This window comes from Oryctolagus cuniculus, chromosome 14 (assembly GCF_964237555.1).
Source record: "Oryctolagus cuniculus chromosome 14, mOryCun1.1, whole genome shotgun sequence".
Classification (NCBI taxonomy): Eukaryota; Metazoa; Chordata; class Mammalia; order Lagomorpha; family Leporidae; genus Oryctolagus; species Oryctolagus cuniculus.
This window is the reverse complement of record NC_091445.1, coordinates 16,220,529-16,248,195: the sequence shown is the minus strand read 5'-3', so window position 1 is coordinate 16,248,195 and position 27,667 is coordinate 16,220,529. Positions and strand designations below refer to the sequence as shown.

Here is a 27,667-nt window from a genome sequence, read left to right as displayed (position 1 = left end):
CTCTCTCTGTAGCTCTGCCTTTCAAATAAAATCAATCTTAAAAAAAAAAAAAAAAAGACAACTATTGCAAAAAATGAGGTGCAGTTTCAGAATAGCATACATCTGCCAAAGTAAACATCAGGATTTTGGCTACTAACTCAGTAGATATTTTGGCATAGTTTTTTTTTTTTTTTTTTTTTTTTTAATAATTAAAGCACTAAGATCAAGTGAGAGGAGTGTGGACAAGGCTGACTTATAAGAAACACTTGGGTCAGAGTCATTACAAGAAGAAATAAGGGGTATAGACATGATGGAAGTTGTGTTTGTTTCTTCTCTCTTCTGCTATTCTTTTTTAAATATTTATTTGTTTATTTGAAAGGCAGAGTTAAAGAGAGGCAGAGAGAGAGAGAGGTTTTCCATCCGCTGGTTCACTCCCCAAATGGCCACAACAGCTGGAGCTGTGTCAATCCAAAACCAGGAGCCAGGAGCTTCTTCTAGGTCTCCCAAGTTGGTGCAGGGGCCCAAGGACTTGGACCATCCTCTACCACTTCCCCAGGCCATAGCAGAGAGCTAGATCAGAAGTAGAGCAACCAGGACTCGAACTGGCACCCATATGGGATGCCAGCACTGCAGATGACAGCTTTACCCACTATGCCACAGTGATGGCTCTCTGCTATTCTTTGGGCATTCCACTCTTACTGCTATTTTCAACCATTTTTTGTTTAATTTTGAAATGCTAGTATGTGAATGTAGCCTGGTTTGTCAGTTCTATTACAAGACATTTTTCTTAAATATGTAGTCTCTTGGGAAAACAAATAGCATCTTCTAGCGATTTGATCCTTCTCATATGATTTATAGTCACATCCTTCATACTTAAATATTGTAATCATTTTAGCCATTTATGCTGTCTTTAATCTGCTTTGAAATTGGCTACAGTTGATTTTTTAAAACAAATGATCAAGGTCAAGGATAAATATTCAATATAGTATTTATTTTAATTAGAAGATCCTCTTGCCTTTTGGTCATTTCACAATGAAAAACATCATTAACAAACAGTAATTGTGGAAGAAACAGGTAAGAAATAAAGGAAAAATTTTTTAAGATTTTTATTTATTTATTTGAAAGTCAGAATTAGAGAAGAGAGGCAGAGAGAGAGAGAGATGTCTTCCATCCGGGTTCACTCCCCAATTGGCCTCAACGGCTAGAGCTGCACCAGTCTTAAGCCAAGAGCCAGGAGCTTTTTCCGGTTCTCTCACTTGGGTGCAGGGGCCCAAGGACTTGGGCCATCTTCTGCTGCTTTCCCAGGCCATAGCAGAGAGCTGGATGGGAAATGGAGCAGCCCACATGGGATGCCGGTGATTCAGGCCAGGGCGATAACCCACTGTGCCACAGCGCCGGCCCCAAGGAGAAATATCTTATGCTCTGTGAAAGGGTAAGAGATAGCATACAGTTCAGATTGTTGGGAGAACTAGTCTCTACTGTAATAAAAAATTATTCATTTTACTTAAGCTGACACTTGATTATCTAAATACCTCCAATGACACAGTGCTTTACTATTCTGAAATAAATTCTAGAGATAACGTAATCCACCTACTCACAAGTTTAAGTCACTGAGGTGCTCTAGTTACTATGTAGAAGGAATAAAAGTAATTCATAATAAAAACTAATACACATCTCAATATTTAAAGTGCTCAGGCAAACATTCCTGAAAAGCCATAGTACAGTAGTAAGATTTCTGGTCCTGTGCGTAGAATCCACATGAACTTGACAGTTACAAATGCAAGCCACACAGGAGTGCTTATTGACAGCTGGAGTAGCATGCACAGTGGTGCTATCAGTGATGAGATTTTGTCATAGAGTAAGCCATTCTGAAAAGCAAAGTACACAATCCGTTCAATTTACATGGCGTTACATGCCTGGAAAATTCCATGTATATTGAAACCAAGATTATTTGCAAGACGTTTAAATTCTAAAGCCATATAATTATAAACAGATTTTTCAACTGCATGAATAGCTGTGGGACATTTGAAAGCCATGTGAGAGGCAGAACAATTCATCATCCTGTAGTCCCCTACAAATTACAGGTTGTTCCCCACCCCCGACCACCCTCCACAAAATGCAATAGTACCTTCTGGCCATTTTGACCACCCAAAATCCCCCTCCAAATTTCCAGAATCTCTCTAGAGACAACTGATCTGCTCCTTAAGAACCACTGATTGAGACAGAGCAGAGGCACAAAAAAACGAAGCACTGTGATCCTTTAAACTTTACTTTTATATTAAATTGATTTTATAGATTAGGAAAGTGAAGTCACCCCAACGGTGAATTATCCAGTTAGAACAAGCCTGCCAGTCCAAAAGGCTACAGAAATCATTCGCTGAGAATGTGGGGAAATCCTTTGCTCCCTGCCTGTGTAAATCTAGACTAGGAAAAGTGGAAGTCTGAAAAGTAGAGAGGTCATAGAGCTAAGGGAAGGCTTTTGATAAAGGTAAAGTTTGGTAGAGGAAAGACCAGGGCCTGACTGCAAAACCATGTTTATCTCTTTCCGATGACACGGTTAGTGCTAAGTGAGCTAGTTTCCCTGTTCCTCAACATCCTTGCAGTTGTTTAACAAATGCCTGCTTTTTCAACTTACTCAAACGTTCACCTTTTATACCCTTTTAAAAATAGATAATTTAATGGCCTAGTGATGGAATAAAAAGCACCACTCTTAACTTCACCTAAAGTGATATATTGTTTTAAATACTGGAAAGCTGCTCTTAAATGTTTGCATTTACTGAACATTGTCACGTGTGTATTTTCATGTTAACTTGTAAATATTTTCACTCAACTTTGGTCCTGAACTTGGGCAAGTGATTGCCAAACATTTTCCTGAAATGTGTATATGCAGCCCCAGATGGACACACAATGACCCAACTTCCAAATGCTACTTATTAAATTATTAAAGACATACTTCCTAAAATATAAAGATACTTTATGTAAAATAATTCTGTCACCGTTCCTTAGTTTAGGGAGAATTCTCCCCTGTTCTCTGTAATTCAGTGGCTAACCTACCTTGCCTTATTACTTGTACTACTAGTCATTTCCCTTCCTCTGACAGAAGCACACATTATTTATACTCTTAAATTGCAAGGATAAATGTTGAGAGCAGGTGCAGATACTCAGTATCTCAGGGACTCTGGTCTTTTCAGCCCAGGATTAATCAAGCAGAGTCATCATCAGCTAAAACTAAAAAGCTTCTGGAGTGATTTTATCACCAGGGAAATTTCATCCTTCAGAAAGGCTGGCACCAAGAAAGAAGAAATAAAGAAGTGGAAATTGCTTCAGACTGTGGGCTCCTTCGGGCCCTCCGGATCCTTAGACTGAACTGGTTTTCAGTGGGTAGGAGGGATTGGGAGAGGAGCTCCCTGAGAAAGGGTATGAATTGACCATAGCTTTAGTGACACTAGGAGCTGTAAGTGTGACACCACGGAGGAAATGCCAAATGTGGTCAGAAGTTTGGGAAATGGAAAGGAAAAGAAACCATTACCACCTTTTTCTTGGGGAGGGGGGTTCTTACTGTGTTTGGGGTGGGTATTGCTGTGTAGTATGCATTGAGAATGGTCTTTCAAAAGGAAGAGATATTGATTTTAAACTATTTCACCATTTCAAGTTCCATTTAGTACTTGTTACTGAACAGAAACTAGGGTTACCAGCACTGTGGAAATAGACATTTCATACACTTATCTAACCAGAAACTCAGTCCCCTTTTAGGGATAGAAACCAAATTTCATTTAAAGTAGGCATGTCTGAACACATCTAGAACTGCTCCCTTGGGTTTGGAGAATAAATGCTTCCAATTCAAAAGCATCATGTAAGATTATCATTTGAATAAATCAGTAAAAATTATAATAAAAATAACTTGAAGCTTTATGTTCCTATGATGCAGGTAGGCATATGTGTATGTATGTATGTATGTATACACACATACAATAGTCTGCCAAGAATTCTATAAAGAATTGTCAGGATCCTGTTAGGCACTTTAGGATTGACCAGGATAAACCTGCACCCATCCCTGCCCTCTTCCGCTGAATTGCATTGAATTTTGCCTGCAATGAATAAGCAAAGAGAGACGACCTCAGTTTTTATTCTGAGATACAGTAGTGTTGGAGGATGTTTCAATACGGGGTCTTCCTTGCAAATGCGGGTCCACAAGGCCCCTGTACAGAGAGCTGGAGGCTGGAGCGCATCCTTGTGAGGGCACCTCCAGAGAGCAGGGTCCTCCAGCAGGGCCAGCTCCCACGGCTAAGTCACATGCACAGACTGTAGCTTTCTGCTCTCCGGCCGACCGCAGCCATAGCATCCTTATTGTTGTAACTCCCAGATTGTGATACTGTCACAAAACTGTTGCTAGGCAACAAATGTGGTTACCAGGTCTCAGCGAATAGCTGAAGGGGAAAGCAAAGTGTTGCACCATTGTAGAGTAACCATAGCAATGACCTACTATTACAGACTAAAGAATTATCATTAACAATGTTAAAGTATCAGACAGAGGCCCTGAATCCGGAGGCTCCCAAGCAGTATCCCTGCATAATTGAGTGATCTAGAAAGAGAGTTCAGCTGTTTCCACTCATTATTTCTACTCTTTTTTTTTTTAACTTTAAAAATCGTTCAGTGATGAAGCTATTGGTAAAATGATATAAACTATCACACGTGATCAAAAGCAGATTACTCTCTTTCCTCACCTATTTTTATGGCTACATCAGCATTTGCTGCCTGTGCTAAACCGAAGGTAATTTTTTTTTATTATTTGAAAAACACGGTGGGTGACTATTAAATCGAAGCCACAGAAAGAAGACGTGGTACAAAAAAATGACGCCATAAACCGACAGCGAATCTGTGTTTTCTGAGTCCCCCCTTCCAAACCAGGAGGCCTACGTGCTGTCTGTAAACCTGCCCCCTGCACCCCGAGCGGCACTGTGGCCCGCTGGGAGGCACAGCCCCTTCGGAACCCGGCCTTAAGCAGGCATCCCGTGCGGTTTGATCCCGGGCGAGGCGGGGGAAACGCCGGGCTGCTTCCTCGGGAAGCCGAGCCACTTGGGTGCCCCCGGGTGGGTGCGGGAGCGGATCCCGCGCGCAGGGGAAGCCAATCCCCGCGCGCGCCGCGCCGGGGAAGTGGGAGGTTTCCTGGCGGCGGAGGGAGTGGCCCTGCGCAGCGAGCGCCTCCATTGGCCCGGCGGGGCTGAGGCCCCGGGCGACCCGCGGGGCAGGGCCGGGTTCCCCCGGGGCCCCGGCGGCGCGGGGCGCCCCCAGGTACAGGTGCGCTCCGGGGAGGCGGCCGCGAGCCGGGAGACGCGCGCCGCGGCTGGGGCCGGGGCTGCGGGGCGGGGGCTCGGCGGGCGGGTCGCGGTCCCGCGCCGCGGCGGGGCCTGGACGTGGCTGGGCCCGAGCGAGGCCCCATCGTCACCGATTCTATTTTTTTTGTCTGTCTGTTTCGTTCGCAGGCACCGACCGTCACGAGCTCACTTCCTGGAAGAGCTTCCCGTCTATTTTCAAATTCTTTACCGAAGCCTCGGAGGCAAAGACCAGTTCCCTGAAACCGGCGGTGACGCGGCGCTCGCACCGAATAAAGCACGAGGAGCTGTGAGCGCGGGGCGAGCGCGCCGGGCGGGGCGGCCCGGGCCCCGGAGCGCGCGCCCACGCGCCGCCCGCCTGCCCGCGCGCCGTCGCCGCGCCGGCTCCGGCCCTCATTAGATTGTTTTCCTCCGAGAGCACAGGGTCGTGATATATACATCTAAATAGCGTTTTGCATTATTTCTAGATGAGTGCAACTGTCAAAGCAATATGGGTTCACCGGTCGCGCTTCCTGCGGAGTGCGCGCGGGCTGGGCGCTGCCCGTCAGCGCGCAGATTGAGGCTGACAGCGCCCTGCCCGGCGCGGCCCGCGCGCCTCTAATTGCCCTGCCGCGGCCGCGCGGCGCAGGGGCGAGCGGCGTCTGCGCGGTCTTACCGCCCGCCGCCGCCGCCGCCGCCCCCGGCCCGGCCCAGCCCCGGCCCCGACGGCCGCGGTCCCCCGCGGAACCGATCCGGCCAGGGCTCACGGCACGAGACTGCACACTCCCGGTGCAACGAGGGTTCCCGCTGGGCAGCCTTTCTCTCTCTCTCTCTCTCTCTCTCTCTCTCGTTTCTTTTTTTTCCCCCTCCCTAAAAAAAGCCAAATTTAAATGCAGACCATGAATACCACGACAGTACTCCGTCGTTTTAGGAGTGCAAATTGTCCTCTCCCTAACGATCTATTTTCATTTCAAGAGCAGAAGACAAACTTTGCATAAAAAGAAATCTACAAACTGCCGGATCCGCATTCCTGCTGAGAATCCTCGCCAGTGGAATGAGAGGTTTTACACAAACCTCTGATTGCAGGAGAGACTGTTTAAAGCAAAACAGAGGGGAGCAGACCGTTTGGGGCTAGGTGTGAAAGGTCTCCCTTTTCCATGGAATGTCCCCCCACCTGGCCGTCGCGTTCACTTCTTGAATAGACGCGTGTTGGGTGGCTGTTGCTATTTAGGGAACGCAGGTTCTGCTTTTTAGATCCTTGGTGTGGAGGACGGTGCTGGTGGCCACTGGTCCTTACTGTTGATCTGTCCTCAGCTTTCCTGCAGTTGGGCCCTCTGAGGAGTGGAATTTGGGGGGGAAATTAACCCGTGTGGACTCTGAAACCTTTTGCTTCTTGAAGGCCAAACGGGACTGAAATGATTTTTTTCGTTTTCTGCTCCAGTGGGAAGAGAGAGACTTGGTGTGGAAGATTTTCTCCTCTAGCCCAACGGTACAATTTTTATTACCCCACTTCCTTTGGAGGCTCTTGCCCTACATTTTCAACAATTCAGCATTTAAATCCAACTAAGATCTGGCCAACACTGTGAAATGCAAGAGATAAAATATGTTGAGATTTTGCTGACTTTTAAATTAAAATATTAAATTTTAACACTATCAGTTTTTAATTACCTGAAGAATTTAATTACCTGGCAGGGATTATTTCTAATAAGTGATACTCTGGATTTAATATTTTTCATGCTTTTTAGAAGTGTATGCAACAACGAATATGCCTGCCTTGTTTGAGGATATGGTAAAATGTACCCAAGATAACTTAGAACTGTCTTAACACCCTAGGGAGATAACCCAAAATCTTCCATCTCGTGGACACATGTTTTTATATTATGAGCTGATTTCACCAAGTTTTAAAACTCGTATCTCATGTCGTGTTTGGCATCCAGTTACATCCACTGGTTCTGTAGTTTGAATAATGGCAAACTAGAATGATCTTTTTCCAGGGAGCGCATCTATGTATCTTTTGATGTTACTTAAGCAGAAACAACATAGGAAAAGCCAAAATGGCATTTTGATCCAGCTCCTGGATGGCTTAAAATGTACAGCCCCACCATTTTCAAACACATTGGTCTGTGATGGTGACCCTTTTTATCTGATTCTTCCTATTTCTGAGGTAATGGTGACCTATGTCAAGTAATGGTACCTTCCAGTGAGCGCACCGAGAATTGATGTGGACCTGAGCACGTTTTTCAAACTTTTGAAAGTAGTGTTGTGTTTTCAGCACATGAAGATGTTCATAGGAAACTAATTTTATAGCATTTTTTAGCAACACTTGTGCAATGTTAAATTTGTGAAGCTGAATTATAGCAAATATGTTCAGCCTATAAAGGAAATCACTCCTGTTTCTTCTCTCCAATTTCTCACCTCTACAGTAAATCACTGTGTAATTGCCTTTAATACTTTAAAACTACTGGATGGTTAGGCCTTGCTTAACCATCTGTAGAGAGCTATTTGCAAACTTAAGTTGTGTAAATGTAATTTTTACTTGTGGATCTGAGCGGTAGCAACCCAGGGGGAGCCAGGCAAACCCTTCCATACCCCCAGCTGGTAACTGATCAGATTCCTAGCAATGTAGGATTTGTTAACCTGTTGATGATGGGTTTGTTGGAATAAATGTAATAATATTGTTCACCTCAATTTTCCTCGACTGACAACAAGCGGTTGGTAGTAGCCCGCCTGCCTGGGAGCGGCCAGCATTCACAGTATTTCTACTCTGATCTTCTTTCTCCCCATTCTGGTTTCCGTAGACTGGTTCCTAGGAGAGGGGAGGTTTCAAGTTAGGCTGCAGGCTTTTGATTTTCATTGCATATGTAGTTCTTAGAGCAAGTGAAAGGAGTTGTTCATAAATTTAACCTTCAAGCTAGTCCTGTTGAAACTTAAAAGCCAGGTAGATAATTGCTTTTCTAAAGGTGGCCAACTGTGCACTCATTAAAGTTTTCATGGATATTTGAAAGGGAGACCATCTACTTGTAATAATTGTTCTTTTCTTACGTTTTTGCCTTGTGCTTTGACCTGGATTGCATTATTGTTTATACAAGAAAAAAAAAAAAGCACAAGAGTTTCCTAAATATATTTCTGTTTACTATTTTAAAATAAAAACAATTTTCCCAACACGTAGTGGTGTATTATTCTTGCTCAGGACTTCCTTTATTTGTAACTGTAGAGATTTTCTTTTTTTTAAAGCAGAAACATAAAAGGGATGATGGGACAGCCTTCATCAATATTTCAACCCATACAGGTACTTAACTGTTGTATGAGCTAACATCCTCACTTTGGTTCAGTCACTGTTTGCTTCGCACCTTTCACAAAGCTAAGTTTTTTAAGACATTTGTTTTTTGATGTCTGAAATAGCTCCTTGGTAAAGAAATATAAACACTGTTTGATTGAACTCTTGTTTTATAAAGGAAACTTTTAACATATGGTAAATAAGTGTTCTTTTTCAGAGGGATTCTGGTGAGGTTAAATTGCTCCCAGATTCCTGTCTGTAGGTTCTGGATGTACTGTGTCCAGCCTGAAAATAATGTGTTCACATTTATTTTACAGCTGTTCCTTCCTTAAAACCTGTTAACTCCTGGAGAGGATGTGGGTGACAAGACATGCTAACTACTTTATCTTGCTAATAAGTCTGATTCCCCCCACACACATTTCTCTGGGTTATCTGTATTTTCCAGTCCAGATGTGTGTGTATCTTATTGTAATCAAACTTTTTATTATAAACTGACAGGTGCCTGTTGGTGTCTATAAGACTAAAACACTTATAGATAGTTACTACTATAGAAAGTGCAAACATTTCTTTAAAACTTTCCCCCTTTCTCTCTGGAGGAAAAAAAAAAAGAAATAAATGTGAGACATTCTCATCTTTGAAATATGGGTGGGCAAAAAGGGGGGTTGGAAGATAATGGTAGTGGTTGTTTTATGATTACTTATTAAGGGCTATAATAATATAAAATAAAAGACTCCAGGAGGTACTCCCTTTCAAAAATTGAATACTTTCCTTCCTTCCTTCCTTGTATAGAATGACTGAGTGGGAGTCTCTTGAATTGTTCGTCTTCCTTTTATCTAATATTCTATTAATCTCCAAAAAGATCAGTTTGAGTCTGGGAAAGGGTTTTTAATCAACACTTCACAGAGCTTAAAGCTGCCCTACCTAAAGCATCAGCTTTGTTAGGTGGTTTTAGATTTAAAGCATTGCAACTGTCATGCACTGTACTGAAAGTGAAGAATGTACGCGGACTGGAAGATGTTGAAAAGAGGGAAACAGCACAAAGTCGATTAGTGGAGACTGGAGAACAGAAGTAGCCATCAAAGCATTCCAGCGTTTATCTTGAAATCTATGTCATGTTAGAAAGAAGAAAAAAGCAACAATGATAGTTTTAAACCTCACACTTAGGAGGGATGAATGTTGATTTAATTGATTCATTTGGATCGATGTTTTTAAAGTTTCACACCACTGATCTTTCATGTGGTGATGTCTTTAGCAGTCAGCGGTCTGACATGAGCCTTCTCAGATTTCATCAGTGGGACTCTCCGTGACATCTAGAATTATGCAACAGCCTGTGCAGGAGTAACTTTGGAATCGGGAGACCTCCATGCCAAAGAGCATGATGAGACTGGGGGGCTCTCCTTAAATTCTTAGCAGAAGGGTTTTTCCAGGAGTATCGACTGTTAATGAAGCACAGAGGTTAAAGTCGCCGAGTATATAGTGGGCCTGAATTGCTAGCTAGGAGAAAGCTGTGCTGCAAGTTTGACCATTAAGTGGACATCACAGAGTGACCAGTCTTTCCCCCCTTGAATGTGAAAAGCTTGAAAATGGAAATTTGACTTAATCCATGCGGCCTTCCAGGCAACTTTTCCCAGTTCTTTGCCTTGAGATTTGTGAAAAACCTTTCACTGTGTTCTTTGTATTGCTGGAGTTGAGTTCTGTTTAAAACAGACAAGAAACATGTTTCTAGAAAGAAATCTAGAGAGGCCTTTTGCATCTTTCTTTCCAGATCAATCAGCTTTTTCTTCCTTGACTGTTACGGCGGGTAATATGGGAAACTGTCGTAGGTCAAATAATGTCGAACTGTACTTTGTGGCCAGCCTGCAGTACCAATACAAAGAATCTGAAATGAAAAGACAACCCACACCCCAAGAATGATATGTCTCTTTTTAAAGTTTACAATTTGAATAATGAACTTGGATAGAAACTTGGCAGGAAAACAAACCATGGCACCATCACATCACCAACCATTTTCACTTTTCTGTCCAATTTCAGAGTGCATGCGTTTGTGAGTATTTCACTAGATCAGTGACAGCTCTTTATTTGCATAATTATATGCTCTGGTCTGAAGAGAAAACTAACCCCCAAATTTCATGGGTCACCAAACTGCAACAATCAATGTTTTATCACGTATGCTAAGCAAAATCTAAGAAGCTATATGAAGTTTCTTGGGGAGTTTTTACTCCTCAGAAAATTAAAGAGTTTTTCTCTGCTGAATAGATTCAAAATCTTTCCAAGTTCTTTGTAACTGAATTCTGTTTGAAGGCAAAACTAGAGATTAACATGTAGATCTGTATAGTAGACTCCCTAGCATTACTTCAAAGTGGCTTAAGAAGAGCAGCATTTTAGCTGCATTAAACTTTTAAATTCCAAATACTGTCCTTCATGCTATGATGAAAAATTATTGGTCAAATTTTGATTCACCAAAGTGAAGTTCAGATGAACTACAATTGAATATAAAGTTCATAGCCTTTTAAATAACTCAGGGTGTTTTTGTTTAATCTAATAGAAAAACATGTAGATATGGATATATACATATATGTTTCACACACACAAACATATCCACCTATGTGCCCATTCCATCTGAAATACACAGACAACATTCTCAGTATGTGTGTGTCTTTTCAGTCACTGTAACATAATAGGTGCTTGGTACATATAGATCATCATTAATGTTTGTAAACTTATTTTCTGTTAAATAAATTGCTCACATTAAAATCTGCAAGGCACTGTTATAAATATCTTTCTTTAAATGTCTCAAGTTAATTTGCATCTGTAAATTGTTAGTATATAATGTGCATTTGTGTGTAAAGTTGGATTTTTTTCATTAAAGAAAAATTTATTTAAATTTTGGGTGTCTTTAGTTTGTAGGCAATCTGTCAAATATGAAATCAAATGGATAATAGAGACATGTAGAATGTAACATTTTTATGGAGTTAATGGAATCCTATAAAATATAACTTTACTTAGATTCTTAAGAAATCTACTGCCTAATATTCTGCAAAAGAACTTAGATATGAATTTCCTTTAAGAGCATAGAATGCAATGACTTATTTGAAGTGATGTCAGTTTCTTTATCAGGCAACTTATTGTCATAAAGAAAAACTTTAGGGAAAAAATTTAAGGAAGAGTTTTAAGAACTATGTGGTTTTTAAGTATTTTATCCTGTATCTAAAGAGGAATGGGAGATTTTTAATTCATCCTTCAGAGACTTCCTTAAATATTGGTATTATTTCAAGTGAAAAACTCATTTTCTCCAGGTTTTTAATCAAAGTTGAATTATAAATGAAAGACATTTTCTTGCTCACGTGAAAACATAAACCTCTGTGTGTCCCGAACACTACCTAAAAGCAGCACATCCCACCTCTAGTACTCTCCTTAGAGAAATGCTCACCTAGGCGCACCCCCTCTGACACCCTCCCCCATCATCTACCTCCCCAGGAGTTGCTGTTCGGACTGAAGGTCTTGGATCCCTCTAGGTGAAAAATTCCTCAAAATTGAATCTGTAAAGACAAATAAATAAATCCAAGTTTAGCATTTTTGTCAAGTGAAATGAGTTAGTAAGCAAATCAGTCAAAGTCAAAGAAACTATGTGCTTCTGTGTTAGACTAGTTGCATCTTATTTTGTAAAGGTATAAACCCTTCTAGGGAAAATAATAGACAATATGTATGCTTATCTGCTATTCCCCCTCTATTTGACCTTTGTGGAAGTATTGCTTAGGGATCAGAGAGGGCTCTCAGTTTTCTACTCTGCCAGGGATGCAGAAAAATCTTATTTTCCACCAAATTCCACACATGAGAGCATGGACCCTATAACTAAAAGACTTTGATCTTTTTAATATTTTCATTATTTTGTTCAAGTACCACCTAATTGCAGTGTGTCTGAAAAAAAGGTATATCTGACCCAGTTCATCTTCATTCACCTCCTAATTATTTTTCTAAGACTTATTTTCTCCTTCTTTTAAAACCATAACTAAGTGGCTTTTTTTCCCAATAGATATTCACACCTTATCTGGGTCCTTGGCTAATCAGGAGTCATCAACTGTAGAATTATTGATGGTTTGTTGTAGTGATTTTGTTTTTTCCCCCTCTCCTTTTGCTTTTGTCTTGCTTCAGTAAATTACTTAATATCATCCCCTAGAATAACCAGCTCTAAAAATAATCCTAGCACACAGTGTCACAATTTGGTTCCCATACAGTTTTGAAAGAAAACCATTAAAATTGCATTGATCTCGCAGATATTGATCTAGTGCTTGATATCAAATATCAAATGAGATGCTGCCAGTTGTTACCACGGTGTCAGCTGTTTGGATTCCTGTCCTTTTCTGCCTTCATTGTCATATGGACACAAGTTGCAAAGGCTATGTAAGATGATTTTCATGATTAAAAACAATTGAGATGCATTATTTTCCTATTTTTCACATTTCTAGTTGGACCAAACATAGTGCATAGCCTATCTTCAATTTGTCACATGATGTGTTTGTGTGTGACAAGAATGTCACCCCCTTGCTAGGTAGGTTAGGTGTCTATTTAATTCTTTGCCCTACATTTGAAATCATTTCTCTTTGTATCCTGCTTTCTTTCTGACCACCTGCCTTTTAAGAAATCAGATCTGTGCTTTGAAACTGCAATTTTTAGAGGACCATTTAAGAACTTAAAATGAAATTTTAGCTATTTCTAATTTATAGTAAGGACTAGAGTAGGTAAATCACTCCTTTTATTCTTGCTGATACACACACACACACACACACACACACAAAACTATAGCGTTTGGCAAGTCTGAAGTTTAGGGAATCATTTAAAAGTGAGTTTGAATCTATATATATTCAATAATATCTCAATAAACTCATGCTATCCAGTAGGTCAACCTGCTCTGCTTTCACTTCCTACCAAATCTGGAAAAATAGTTCCTTGCCTTTGGGGTATGTTCAAAGTCTCCAAGCACCCTCTTTTTGTTCCTCCTTATTTTGTAAGACAAGAATTGCTGATTCCCTTGATGTATGATGTGGAACACTTAAAGCAGGAAACAGCCCTGTATTGACCGGTTCACACTGCTGTCTGGTTAAGCAGTAATGACTGAGAAATGCAGGGTAGAACCCTCCAAGAGTAGTGTTTCCATTATAAAGCCACATTCGCGCTTTCCACCTTATAAGGAGGGTAAAACACCTGCAACCGCACAAACTCTTGGTACACCCTTCCCGTCTCCACACCTGAACTCGGTTTGGGGACAGAGAGTGGAGCGAGAAGAAGCTGCACTCTCCCCAGCACCATGGACAGCGCCCAGCGCGCCCCTTCCCTCTGCCCTTGGCCAGAACCCCAAAGTTCCGGCCTCACCGGATTCCTCTCTCCGACCACTCCCCCGCCGTGGGAAACTGGCTCCCGAAATCTTAGGATCGGAGCCCAAAACTGCAGTGAATGTAGAGAATGCCGGCTGTGCGTGGAGAGTCTTGCTTTCTCCTTGCCCGCTGTTGCCAGAGCGCCCCGGGTCGACACCATTTGCCGCGCGTCTGCCCAAATTTGCATGTAGTCTGGGCTGCAAGCAGCGCCACGCTTGGTCAGGGCTGCGGTCGGGGGCTTCCCTCCGCCCACCCCGACTTTTCTTGGGCCAACTTTGCCGCCGCCGCCTTTAGCCTGCCTGCTCCGCACCGACCCGGGTGCGAGGCGGGGGGGTGGTCCGGGAACACGCTCTTCCCAGGGCTGGAGCTCTCTGCAGCCAGACACCTGCACCGCAGATGCGCGTCCAAAACCACGCGACCTTGGTCCCACGGCCCTGCCGGGGACTGGAGCTGCCGAAGGTGGCTTAATGACCGCCGGGGAAGATCTGGGCAGGGACTTATTTGACAGCAGCGGAAAGGAGGCGCGTCTGGCTCCGCACCCGGCCCGTCTTCTCCTCGTGGACCTCAACGCCGAGCTGCGCTTTCTTTCTTGCTGTCCCGCGAAGCAAGTGCCACAGAGGAAGATCACTCCCGTGTGGCATCTTTCTCTTTGCGTGGTCTCCCTGGCAACACTAAAGTCGGCACTCCTAAGACAAGACTAGTTTTTTAAAGACCTCAGACCGCGCCTTGCTGTACTCAAACTCGCCTTTGGTGGACTTGGAGTGAAATCTTTTCCCTCCTGCCAGGATCATATTCTAGTCATCCTGTCTCTTGAATCCACGTTGCGGACGAAAATAGCACGTTTAGAGAAGGTGAGGCGACCAAAACCAAATTTCTGTTCAAGATCGATTGTACAGAAATAGTTTCAAACCAACTTAATCCAAACTTTGCTAAAAAGAATCAAGAATAAGCGGAAAAGGGAGAGAGCTCCGGTACCCTAAGTGAAGGGGTTTCTTTCCTATAAAATGCCCTCAGTAAACTAATTTCAAAATAGTTCCTGAATAGCAGCCTGGATTGCCCTTCGTATCAGGATAAAATCATTCTCTGTTTGGCATAGTACTGCAACGAAAAATTTCATTGAGTTTTTCAGTTTGCCAGCAATTTAGCGTCAAAACACTGTATCTTTCCGTCCTGTACAACCATTGCATTACATTTTGCACAGGTCAACAACGGGTTTGTTTCTGGAGAGTCAGCAGCCCACACTATCCTCAACTCTGCTTTCACAAATGTCGAGACCCGTCCCAGTCTGCAGAGTCACTCCTGATCTCTCTTTTCCCCAAAGATATTTTTCCCCTCCACATTCTCTCATTCTTTCGGTCCCAGGAGCTCTTTTGCCCAAATCCTAAGGCAAATATGAACTACTCCAGAAACACAGCCATGTGGGGAGATGTTTAAACTGGACGCATGGCCCTCTTATGCAAACTAGGGAGAACTCAGGTTGGCTAATGCAGTTTGGCAGCTGAAGTGTGCAGGGTTGTAAAGGGAACCTGTTGAATAAGAGTGACTTGGAGACTCACAGACTTTAGACTGGGATCCACCCCCACCGTCTAGGCTCGGTCCCACAACTGAAAGTTCTGCACAGTATTAGAAAGTCTGTGTCTGGTATGTTTTTCGGGATCCCATTCCTTGAACCGAGCTTCCAGCTTTGGATAAATGAAATATTTCGTTCTAGCCTTCCCAAATTCAGGAGCAAGAAAAGGGAATTGGGGTCCCGGGGAGGATGTAGGGTAGAAATTCGGGGATGGAAGGGACAGCGCTGACTGAACTTCTGGGGGCCTAGGGTTTGTCCTCAGTCTGGGTTTGGGGGACTCTCCTGCCCTCACGGGGATCTCCTTTATGACTTGGACTACTGGAGTACGGGTAGTTAAGATCTGTACTTAACCAGGATGTTCTTCCCTTGAAACTGTATTCCTGATCAGTTTCAAAATGATTTTTCCAAGTTATTTTAAGTCAGAAACTCTCAGACCTCAGTGGATATTTCTGGACCACAGGTTGCGGGGGGGGGGGGGACGACAACGTGGAAAGGAAAAATGAGAAGCTCATTTTCTTTATAATAAAACAGTGAGGAAACTGCTCAGGACCCCTGATAGAAGCTTCTCCAGTGGTGTTTCCTCGCCACCTGTACATGCTTGGTGAAACTTTAAGCCATTTGACAGCATAGATGGCCATTTTTTCCTGTATTATTCAAAGTTTTAATCCAAACCTATACTCTTCTATAGGATTGCTGCCGTCCTATTTTTTTCCCTTCAAAGTCTCTTAAAATAAGTTTCCTGTCTCTTGCCCATTTGTCAATGTCAAATATACACTGCTCATTTAAAGAAAAGTATTATTTCATACGTTATAGAAGAACAGGCTTCTTCATCTGGTTTCTTGGAAATCAATAATCCCTTAAACATTCCAAAACTCCTTGGGGGAAAGAAGAGTGAGGCGTAAACAATAACTAGCAAACTTCCACATGACAATAGTGGTTCAGATCTGCAGTGTGATCATTCGAATATGGAGAGGGAAGGGGAAGCCAGATGCCCGAGATTGTAGGAAGGGACCCAAGGTGCCTGCTGCGCGATTGCCTCCCCTGCCACTTGTCCAGAGAGCTGTCGCGGAGACTGGGGAGTCCATGCTGAACTTTGGTGCCAGACAATGTCTGAGTAGCCAGACTGGTCTTCTAATAACAAGAGCTGGGAGGTAGCTGGATGACCACAGGAAATTTGCAAAGGATAGTTATATGCATTAAAAGAAGTCTTTCCTGATATAATTAAAGGTTTTGGTATCACTCCTTTATTTTGTGTCACGCCGTGAAAAAAAAATCACGGACTCCTCCAGCGCATGAAACTTTAAAGGAACTTTAAAATAAATTCTGCACTTTAATTTCTGCTTTTTAAAGTTAAGAGGTCTATGTGGAAACCGAGAAAGCATTAGAATAACTGAGTTACACTTGAGCTATCTAGCAGTTTAACATTTGAAGAAAGAATACACCCAGTTTTCAACTCAGCCAACTTTTCAAACTACACGTGTTGCCGAGAATAATACCTGACTGCATTTAATTTGCAGGAGATTCTAAACTAGGATCTTAATAAGGAAATACAGTGGATGAAATCACTTGAGTAAATGATCGGGAAGGATTTGTAAGCATTTAAAGATCTGGGGATCCACTGGAAACATAATGCACTCATATCTGATTTTTCATGATCAACTTTCAACCCTGAAAAAAAAGAGAGCCATTTGCTTAACTTAATGTGGAACATATGTTTGCACCAGTAGCAGGTTTTTTTGGTGTGCGGCTGGGGCTGATCAAGCTGTAAATTTTCCGCTTTAGGTTCTCAGCGCCTGCTAGTTTCAGCCTAACACCTAGGGAGAGACTTTGCGGAGTTTCCACCAAAGCAGCTAACTCTGGGCAAGAGGGTTCCAAACCATCCAGCTCTGAGGGTCAGGAATTTTTCCCACAGGTGGGACATTTCTAAACAAATGAGTTCCCTCAACCCAAAAAGCAAGTAACAAGTGAAACTCCCTTTTGTTAAAGTGATGGGAAAATGTCTATAAAGAGATAACTTTCACTGGTAGCTATTGCCTTCCTTACCTGCAACCTTCTTTGAAACACAGACAATGGCACACAAGCAGTGGATGCTGTGAAAGTGATGTCTTCATTTGACAAAACAAGGCACAGGTCCTTTGGACTCATCTTCATTTTTTCCCATCAGAACTTAGAATTATTGATTTTCTGTCTTTGTGCTTTAACACAAAGGATGCTCCCCCAAAAGTGTTTTGAATATCTGAGAAGAACCACTTAGTGGTTGAAATAAATATACATTAGGATCCACAAATCATCCTCCATGTGAAACAACCTCTGTGGTGACTTTTATAGCTGATATTAAAACATGCACTTTATTTGGGATCAATTCTTATTATTTGGGTTTTCAATAAATCATAATACTTTTTAAATCAATCACTAATATTCCATAATGACAAATCAAAGTACTAAGTTCCCTAAGACCAGCTTAATTCATCCTGAAATGGGAGTGAAGGGCGGCGGACCCTGTTGCTAAAGCTCCAAGATTGTAAATAACCATCTGGACCTGCTGATTTCCCTTCTTTCTGAGAATTGCAATCAGATTCCTGGCGGAAAAGTTACTAAGGTGCTTTTTGAAATACATCAGAACGGGTAATTGAGCCATAAATGTGCCCTAAAATCAGGTGCAGAGTTTCCCTGAATTTTATTATTGGACGGATTAAGAGGGGCAGCTCCCACCTGGACACTACGTTAATCAAAAAGAGAACAAGGGTGACAAAAACAAGGGCAATAATAACCTTGCCAGCACCGCGCTAATCAAATGCCCACAACTAGTTCAGAACAACCGTGCTGAATTCTGCAAAGCCGCTGAATTCTGCAACGGAAGGTCCTGAGACGCCGAGCGCCATCTAGCAAGCAAAGTTAGAATCAAAGTGCGCCGGAGTCAGCCCAGCTTGCAGAGACCAGCGGATGCGGTGGCACAGGGGGACTTCAAGAAACACTCGCGGCGGCGCTACCGCCGGCCCAGGCTCACCTGAGCCCAGCGCTACCTGCAAGCTTGCGCTCTTCGCACCCCCCGGGCCAGCTTAGACAGACTTGGCTGTGGTGCGCCCGACTGTTTCTGCCTCCAGCTGAGGCTGAAGGACAGCTCCTCATAGAACTGCTTATCGTCTTTAATTAGAGCAGGCGGCCTTTGCTTCCCCTCCCATCCTCCCCGCAACACACCCCCATACAGCCCGGCGTCTCACTACTTCTGCACCTTCCCATCCACGTGGGGACAAAGAGCAGGGCCTGAAAGGCTCACCTTGGGCTGAAGGCACTCCTGGGGGCTGCAGCGCAGAGGCAAGCTCATGACTGGGCAAACCTGGCAGGATGCTCCGAGTCATTCTGAGTTTCCAGGGCTACCCAGCCCTCTCCTGACAGGCGATCCGGGAGAAGCAGAAGACACAGATTTCTCTAACGAGCCACGGAAGGACAAGGAAACGGAATGCTGCCTTCTCAGGACCCTAGGCAGCCTAGCCCTTTGATATTTCCTTTGGCTAAAGAAAAGTCAAAGGTAGCTAAGACGCCGGACACACATCCCTGATAGTTTTGCAGTTCGAGGGGGGAAACAGCACTTTTCCCATTTTTTAAAGTTTCAATGGCGTTACTCAAGTCTCTGAATATTCTTTGGAACAGGACTAACAGTGTAACCACAAAATAAAGCTTCTGGAAGTTTCGATAGAGAGAAAGAAAAGAACATTCCGCTTTCTGTATAGGCAAGAGCCCCATATTTTTGTTTAAAATCAGTTGATCTGAATTCAAAAGAGCTCATCTCAATAATACATCTGCTTTCTAAAGAGCTGTTGAGTCTTTCTGGAATTTCATTTTAAGGCTGGAAAAATAATCCAGTGTACATGCACGCTTGCCTTAAACTACTCGTAATGTCCTGCTGTTGAATATCGTCTCTGCGATAGCTCATTGATTCACATTGTTCTGTGAGCACAGAGCCAGAGCTTGGGTTTTCTATTGTTCTGTCCCCTTTCTCCAGCCCCCATACGCAATTTTTTCCCAGTGAAGTGGTGTTTGGGTTTTTTTTTTCCTTAAAAAAACCCTTAGAATGTGAAATATTAAAATATTTCACGAGTTTTAAATGCTATTACAATTTCAGGTTTGTTTCTCAGTGGAAACAGGGATAATGGATAGAAAGTAACAGTTCTCTTGATTTTTCTACTATGTTATTTACTATGCAAAACAGCCACATCGGGAATAAAATAAATATTAGATAAGAATATGCTCCATGTACTCACTAAAATACCTGCACAGGTTATAGTACTTACAGGAGAAATAAACCCAGAGAACTAAAAACTGTCAGCAAGCCTAAGCTAATGAAAATTGGACTTCACACAGATTGACCCACAATTTAGAAAACATCTAAAACATTTTCATAAACCCCCTCATCTCCTTATGTCTGAGAACACGTGTTCCGTGTTCCGAGGTTGGACACAAGTTACAACTCATGCCCCATCTTCCCCTCTTGCTCTCTGAAGTTCAGAGCAAAAGTTCCCAGGCCAGTTTTGCCCCCAATCACAATACAAATTTCGCTTTGTGTGTGTGTAGGAGGGGGGGTGTCTTGCTAAATAGCACATTTCTCCCATCAAGGTCTTAAACACGGAACCTTCTCCTAGACAGGGTACCCAGCTGTTTAATTTAACATTGATTTATTGCTTTTAAAAGTAAATTTACACACATGCCAGAAGCGCTCCGTTTTGTTTCCCCAGCATCTGAGATTTATTTTCTACTTAGCGCTTGTCTGACAAAACAATGTCCTTTAACTGTATTACACATAGATGAGGAAACCTGTCTTATTTTTGCTCAGATTTATTGCTGTGTTCCTTGTGGGGACTTTTGTGATCCAGAAAGGCTGAGGTCCGAAAATAAACAGAAAATTAAACAGAGTTGATCACAAAATAATAGTCCAAAATCCTTAGAATATGGCCCAGTGTATACCAGTATGCTGGGAGGTACCCTGGGGGTGGGACCATGGGTGAGAATCCCCTAGGAGCACAGTAACTCAGGAAGAAAAAAAAAATACTTTAATGGGCAGGTAGCACCTGAAGGTGAAAGAGCGAAATCTGGGGTCTGCATTGTCTCCAAGTTCTAGGGTAAAATTTGTTCGGGATCACAGGGCAGGGAGGCTCCGCTGCAGGACTCCCCACCCTGTGGCCGCCTTACCTCCTCGGAGAACGCCCAATTATCACACATTGATGATGCCCGAGCCCAAGGGAATTAGGATGGACTTCGAAGCAGCTTTTACGGTACACTTCATCTACATTTGGGTTTTCTTTACTTCTCATTAAAGGGACCACTTTCTTCTTTTCATGGATATACTGTCTTTGTGTCGTTCATTTCACACTCTTAAAAAAAGTTCTCTCATCAGATCAAGTGCAAAAAAGAGGGGACGACATAATAACTATCGTAATCATGACAACAACAACAACAAACAACTGGTGCTGTGGGTTTAAATCTTTTCTGAAAGAAGGTTTTCTCCTCTATAAGGCATGGTACTTCAATTAAAAAAAAAAAAAAAAAAACTGGGGCTGAGAATGGAGATAATAGAAGTGTTTCTAGGGCTAAATTCCATGAAGGCAGAGCTGAAAAAAATCTGAGTGTGACTTGAGCTTCCTTCTCCCATTCTGATTTCTCACAGAGGCATCTGATCATCACTTTCGAGATGTTCAAATGGGGAAATGAGGCCACCGTCTCTTTTCTAGGGAGACGCAAAGATGTGACAGATTTGGTGATGGGAGTGAGGGAGAACTTTCTAAGTTAGCCTCTCCTTTCCCCTACACACACACACACACGCACACGCACACACACATACCGTCTTTAAGGGCGCCTGTCTGAACGCTGTCTTTCCCACTCTGGTCAGTGAGTCCACAAAAACACGTTCACACCAGCCCAGGAAGACTTGACAAAGTCAGTCTCTCTCTCTCTCTCTCTCTCTCTCTCTCTCTCTCTCTCTCTCTCTCCTGAAAACGCATCAAGACATTTGGCCGCACGCATTTCCAATCTAACAAAAAAGTTTTTAAAAAGAGGAGGAGGGAGTATGAAAAAAGAAAGCAATGGAAAAGAAAAGCAAAATAGAAGAAAAAGGGGAAAAAAGAAATTAAAAGCAGGGGAGGGGAGTAACTGCAAAACATTGCAAATTCTCCTATTCATATCAGAAGCCCCCCCGCCCCGCCCCGTTTGCCCTTTGAAAAGGGGTCCTGTCACTCAGAAAGGAGCTGTCTCTCCAGCCTGCTCCCCATCCACCCACCAGCCGGCCCCCCTCGGCCTCGCGGCCCTCCCCGCGCGCACACAGTTTCCTCCAAGTGCTTTTTCAAGTCAGGGCTGGAGAGAAGAGAGGTGCGGCTTCTCCAACGCCGAGCCAGACTAGCACTTCTCCCGCCGCCAGAGCGCGGCCCAGCGAGGCGCGCCCGAAGCCCGGCCCCGCTTTTCATGTCCTGGAGCCACGCGGCCCCCGGGGCCGGCCGCCCCTCCCCGCGGCGGAGCCACGACTCGCGCTCGGCCCGTCACATGGCCGCGCCCCGCGCCCCCGCCGAGCCCTTTGTTAAGCCCCCCGGCTCCCCACGCGCGGCCGGGGCGGTGCCGGGGGGCGGATGCGCCTGGGGCACGGCCCGGCGCCCTGGGTGTAACACCTTGGGCGGACGCTCCCATGCACTTGGCAAATCCAGATTCCCAGGGCTTTGCAGGGGGGAAAGGGACCTGGGCCACCTCCAACGTTTCAAACCGAAGGCACAAAGAGGGGGGCGAGGGGCCCGCGGAGGGCGCGCCTCGCGCGGGGCGGGGGGTAACCACCGGGTGACCTCCCTCCTCCTCCCCATTCCGCCTCGCCGGTTCCTCGCCTTTTCTCCTCTCCTCTTATCGTCTGCCACGCTCAGGGGCTCAGTGGGTGGGAGCGAGTGTGTAAATGCGTGTGTGGGGTGTGTGTGTGTGCAGCGGGGTGGAAATTTCACAAGAGTTCGACCAAGGCGCGCAAACTTGCCGGGCCGAGGTGGACGCCCTCGCGCAAACGGACTGGTGGGAGAGTTTAAGCGACTTATTTGGGAGGAAACAGGGGGTCAGATCTGGTCTAAGTGGGACATCTGCAAAACATTCAAGCAGCTTATTCAACAAAGCATCCAGCCATTTATTGTAGAAATAATAAAAAGCCACTAATGATTGTGGTTCCCACCCCTTCCCCCAAAAGGCCAAATCCTAATGAAATAATTCAAAGGTAGGCCTCATTTCCTAATAGTGGAATTAAACAACAACAAAAAAGGAGCCCAGCTAAACTTTCCAGCTCTGCCTTCTTAAGGGCCTGGGAATCTTGCTGAGAAATTAGGTAAATAAAAGGCGAGTTGGAATTTCTGCAGAGCCGAGGTTGCCGCGCCTCAGCTTGCGTGTAGTTCTGCCTGGATGCGCAATTAAATTACAGTACATTCCTCTTCCAATAATAAAATTTGGAAGACTCTTCAGGATTCAAAGATGTCTCGGGTTAAGTAGCTTTTAAAACGTCAGCTTTTAAATGGCTTGTGCACTGACTAGCTACCTTTAAATCCTAAAACCCATTATAAATACGCTATACATCTGGGTGCCAGTTTATCTCTCCATATTTCTTTTCAAAATGAGGAAAGCATTCATAAAAAGCTACTTGGCACACTTGATTTTAGGAAAGCAGATGTTAATTTTTTCACGTATCATTTTATGACCAAGTACATGTGTAGCATTGGAATGCGTCCAGAACGCTTCTATTATTTGTAAATGACTGCTAGTTGAGGCATATTATTCTCAGCCTAACCACGGTATAGGTTATATCAGTAAAGTAAACATCTGTGATTTTTTTATTAACCAGGGGAGGGGAGTATAAAGAGTTACCATAAACGAGGAAGAAAAAAAAATAAAAAAATAACACAACAGAGTTTGGGTAGGGAGAGCACACCTGCGTTGTAGCAAATAGGATATTTATATTGTTCGGTGCAAAACAAAGTCCCCGAGTCGGGTACTCGGGGATATTTACATGGCGGGAGATAAAGTTGAAAGCCTTCCCCGGCGTGCCAAATGGCCTTCTGCGTGGCGAGATAACAGGTACCAAGCGCTCCTGGCGGCGGCGGGCCTCCTCCCGCCGCCCCCTTCGCCGCGCGCCAGCCCCAGGCCCAGCCCCGGGTTGAGACTCCAGGAATTCCCAGACTCCGCGGAAATTTCAGCAGGGTTCCCAGCCTAGAAATATGCTCGCGAAGCGTCCTCATTTGCCCTGCGCCGTACGAGGACGCCGGCACCCAGGCTAAGGCAGTGCGGCGATAATTAATGGAATACAATATTTATGGTCCGATGTATTGACTCCGAGGCAGCGCGCCGTGTAGACAGTCCGTGGGGGTCTGACAAAGCGGGGACGAGTGAACAAACATAATGACCAGAGCACTTATGTCTATCCGGTTTACTCACTTAAACCCGAGGTGTGTAACATCGTGATAAATATTAATATCCACCTCGACGGCCCCACCGCACCGCTGTCCTCCTGCGCGCTCCCTTCCGGAGCTCTGCCCTTTACAAAAAGGCCAGAGAGGAGGTTTTTAACATAAAATGCTGCAAATATGAAAAATAGGTCACCAATAAAATTGGTCTCAGCATGGAGCGTAATTGCAACAAAGTGCCGCGGAGTAAAACCGCGGAGTGAGCTGGCTGGGGCGGCACAGTCGCGAACCATCTGGTGTGTATTAGAAGTGGTGCTGTAAATATTGCTGAGAGCTAATGCATTATCGGCTTCTATAAGTGCACAGGGCCTGTAAGCTTTCCACATGTTAGAAAATGTGGATCGGGTGAGGGCAGGGATGGGGGTCCCACCCATCACGGGCTTCGGCCGCACTGCTTTGCCCACTCTTTGTGGAATTTTGGCCAAGCGCGTGGAGGGGATTCGCTCTCCTCCTCTGCCCCCAGCCACCACCCCTTTCCTTCTTCTCTCAGCTCCTCTTTCTCTAGCTCTTTCTCTCAGCTCCCTCCTTTCACCCCCTCCTCCTCACTCCCTTTCCTCCAAGGGGATAGGGCGGGCATGGCTGACGTCACTTCGCATCAGTAAAAGAGAGTAACTGTTTCAGAGAGAGGGAGAAAAAAAATCATCTGTTTTTCATCAGTGCTAAAGTTTTGCCTTTTTTAATAGAAATGAGCTGCCCGGCCCGAGCACTCCTTGTGTTCTGAAGCCCAGAGCTGCCACCATCATCACCACCCTCATCTCCTCTACCACCACCACCACCACCCCCCTTGGGGGGTGGTCCAAGAGGTTGGGACCTGAATGAGCTCTCTTCATCCTGAGAGCCTAAATCATCCTCAAAGTGTTTCCAATGCCAGCATCCGCTCAAATAGATAAAAACTAATTAAAATAAGGTGCATGTCTTCCAGAGAAGATCTCACATCCACACCTAGGCAACTGAGGGCTCCTGGCTCCCTGACACTTGTGCTTGGAGCCCTGGAACTCCTTCCCTCCCTCCACATCCTCCCTCCGTAATTCCACCCCCCACCTACCAAGCCGCCACACACGGCACAGCTAATAATTTTCCCGCTGTCACATTCTGGGGAAAACAGTTAGAGCTCTCCTATTCCTCAGGATGCCGCACATTTGCCCTCATCTCCGAGTCCCCCTCCAGAGCCCTCAGCTCCCCAAGTTTTCATTCAGATCCGGAGCTAGGAAATGTCTCTGGCCCCCTGGATTGGCCTGGTCTCTCTTCCACCTTCCTCTTCCCTGTCATTCTCCCATCCCCGCCTCTTTCTTCCCACCTCTCCCTCTTGTGCACACACAGTACAAACCACCAGCACTTCCACTGTGGATAAACCTGCTGGCCGTGACAACCCAAGTTCAATCAGCAAATAAATAAAACTCTTACTTTTTTTTGGCTGCGGGCTGCATTCCCCCTCTGGCCGTTGCCTCCTTTAATTATAGGAGCTATATTTCTTCCCTGGGAGACACTCAAGGGGATTTTTAGTTGAAACTCGTTTCTGCTGAGTTATTGTGGAGCCAGGACCAGTGAGTGAGTGGCCCGTACCCAGAGGCTTTGAGTGAAGTGCAGATTGAGACATATCGAGTTCCCTCTAAAAGGATCATTTCATGTGGGAGGTTGGACACAAAGTTTGCACTCGTGACTGGCATTCCAGTGAGAGACATGCATATTTTAAAACAACAAAGCAAGCTGCAAAGAAGGCTTAGGGGAGGGGGAGAAAACTTGGAAAGAAGTTACTAAGTGACAAACATCTGTCAACATGGGATAATTTGTACACTCAGATGTAAAACTATCTGCCTAGTTTGACAGAGTTTCAAGGAACAGGATATAGGAGGGCAGAATGGATACACATCCATCCCTGTGAGGTATGATTCAAAGACCACCTCCCCACAGGTGTACGTGTGATTAAAACTGCATGAAACAGTATAATTTAAAAGTATTTCTTAGAATAAGGGAGGCATCTAAAATTGCATTTTTCTGAACCTTAATACAAAATTAACTCCCACGTGATTTTGAAAGGTATACTTTATTTGGAAAACAATGGAGCATGATAAAGTAATAAGCAGGCTGTTTATTATAGAAAACAAAATGAGTTTTATCTCATAACAAAACAGAGTCGAACAGAAGAGAGAAATCAAAAGCTCAAACAACCCCTGGTTTCTGTGTTCCAGAAAGCTTTAACTCAAAGTACCAGCTTCATGTATGTATGTGAGCCAGCCATATAAACATCCACCTCTCTTCCTGTCAACAAGGAGAAATGGCAAAATATATTCAGAGGATTTTTCTTCCCTTTAAGCTTGGGGTTTCAACAAGCATATTGCACTTTGAGAGAGAAAGGCAAAAAAAAAAAAAGTTCCCCTTTTTAGGAGGGAAGTTTTTTTAAAGCAGAGTGAAAGATCAGGCAAAATCCTGATATATCTATTTTTTTTAATCCACTGACTCTCCAAAAACTACATAGAAGTTCAGGTTCCAGCTTCAATGGAGAAATCTTTTTCTCCTCCAGATCTGAAGACAAAAGGAGAGGAGGCCTGGTGGTGAGCGGGATATCTCTGTTAGTTGTCAGCGTAGGTCCATGGGTTAGGAATGCTAATGAGCCTCTTGGCCAGCTGAAGAGTTGGTGCCCGCGCGCGCGCGCGCACCCTGACGCTCACACACACATTCGGGCTCCTGCACGCCGGCTGACAAGCACACAGACAGAGCCTCGCGCACGACCCTGTCTCTCCTTTTTCCTCTGAGCCCAGAGATCGATCGCTGACCCCACCGCTGGGCCAACGCTTTATTTATCTGGCTGCGCAATGATATTATCAGCCTTAAACGTTATATACAGCAAATGTCTTCCTAAATCAACACAATAGGATAGCTTGTGGAGACCAGCCTGGACTTAGAGAAATCCCTCGCTATATCTCTTCCTCCCTTTCCCCTCCAGTCATCCTTTCTCCTTTCCTTTACAACTGGGAATATTTCGTTCAGGGGACCTGGGGATTGGATCCCCTGCTCTCAGCCTGGGGAAAGGAGGCCTTGGCACAGTGGGAAATGGACAGACAGCATTATCCAGCCATCACCCGAGATCCCCGTCAGGGGTTCCCTGGTCAGCCAGATCCAACTGCCTAGACTCACTATTCATGTGATCCGGATTTCTCAAAATTGGGGTAGCAGCGGAGGCGAGGGCTGCAGAAGGGAGTGTGTGCAACCTTGCACCGTGTTAATTGTTTTCTTTCCTCTCAATTACATTCATAAACCTATTTTCTGCATTGCATGTTATTTCTTTGTGCTTCAAAATTGAAACCACGTGCAGGCCTTCTTCCCTCCGCACACACAATAAATGCGCGGCCCCCCTCCCCCAACCCATCACGCAACTATTTACATCTTGGTTCCTCACTCTGTGTTCCGGGCCCGGGAGAAGAAATTGGCCCCAAGGGACTAGGTGAGGCTTTGTGAACGCATTTCTGAAATCCGCATCTCGGGCCCCCATCTCTGAGAAAGGCTCCCGGGCCTCCCTCCACACCCGCCCCCCTCCTCGTACAGGTGGTTGAGGCTAACAGAAAGGACGTCCCAGGACAATAGCAGCTCTGCAGTGTCAGGCCAGGCCCTGCCAGAGCCCACCCTGCACCCTGGCGGTCGGGGTCAGCTAGGGTCGCGGACGCGTCTCTGCGACCCCCAAGGCCACGCGC

The 27,667-nt window shown here is 44.6% G+C and overlaps 1 protein-coding gene and 1 long non-coding RNA gene across 3 annotated transcripts in view; one reads left to right on the top strand and one right to left on the bottom strand.

Moving 5' to 3' along the window:
- The window catches only part of ARB2A (ARB2 cotranscriptional regulator A), a 472,110-nt gene extending 463,655 nt beyond the window's left edge, over positions 1–8,455 (top strand). For both annotated transcript variants that reach the window (XM_008261940.4, XM_051853996.2), the window contains one exon: positions 5,463–8,455. In XM_008261940.4, coding sequence (XP_008260162.1) covers positions 5,463–5,605 — 143 coding nt within the window. In that variant the 3' untranslated portion in view covers positions 5,606–8,455. The remainder of the gene's footprint in view (positions 1–5,462) is intronic.
- LOC138845141 (uncharacterized) lies at positions 953–25,690 on the bottom strand. Its single transcript, XR_011381933.1, has 3 exons — positions 25,383–25,690; positions 12,038–12,107; positions 953–1,401 (listed from the first exon to the last, which is right to left on the bottom strand). It is a non-coding gene; the product is annotated as an uncharacterized lncRNA (long non-coding RNA).
- Positions 25,691–27,667: the final 1,977 nt, after the last annotated feature.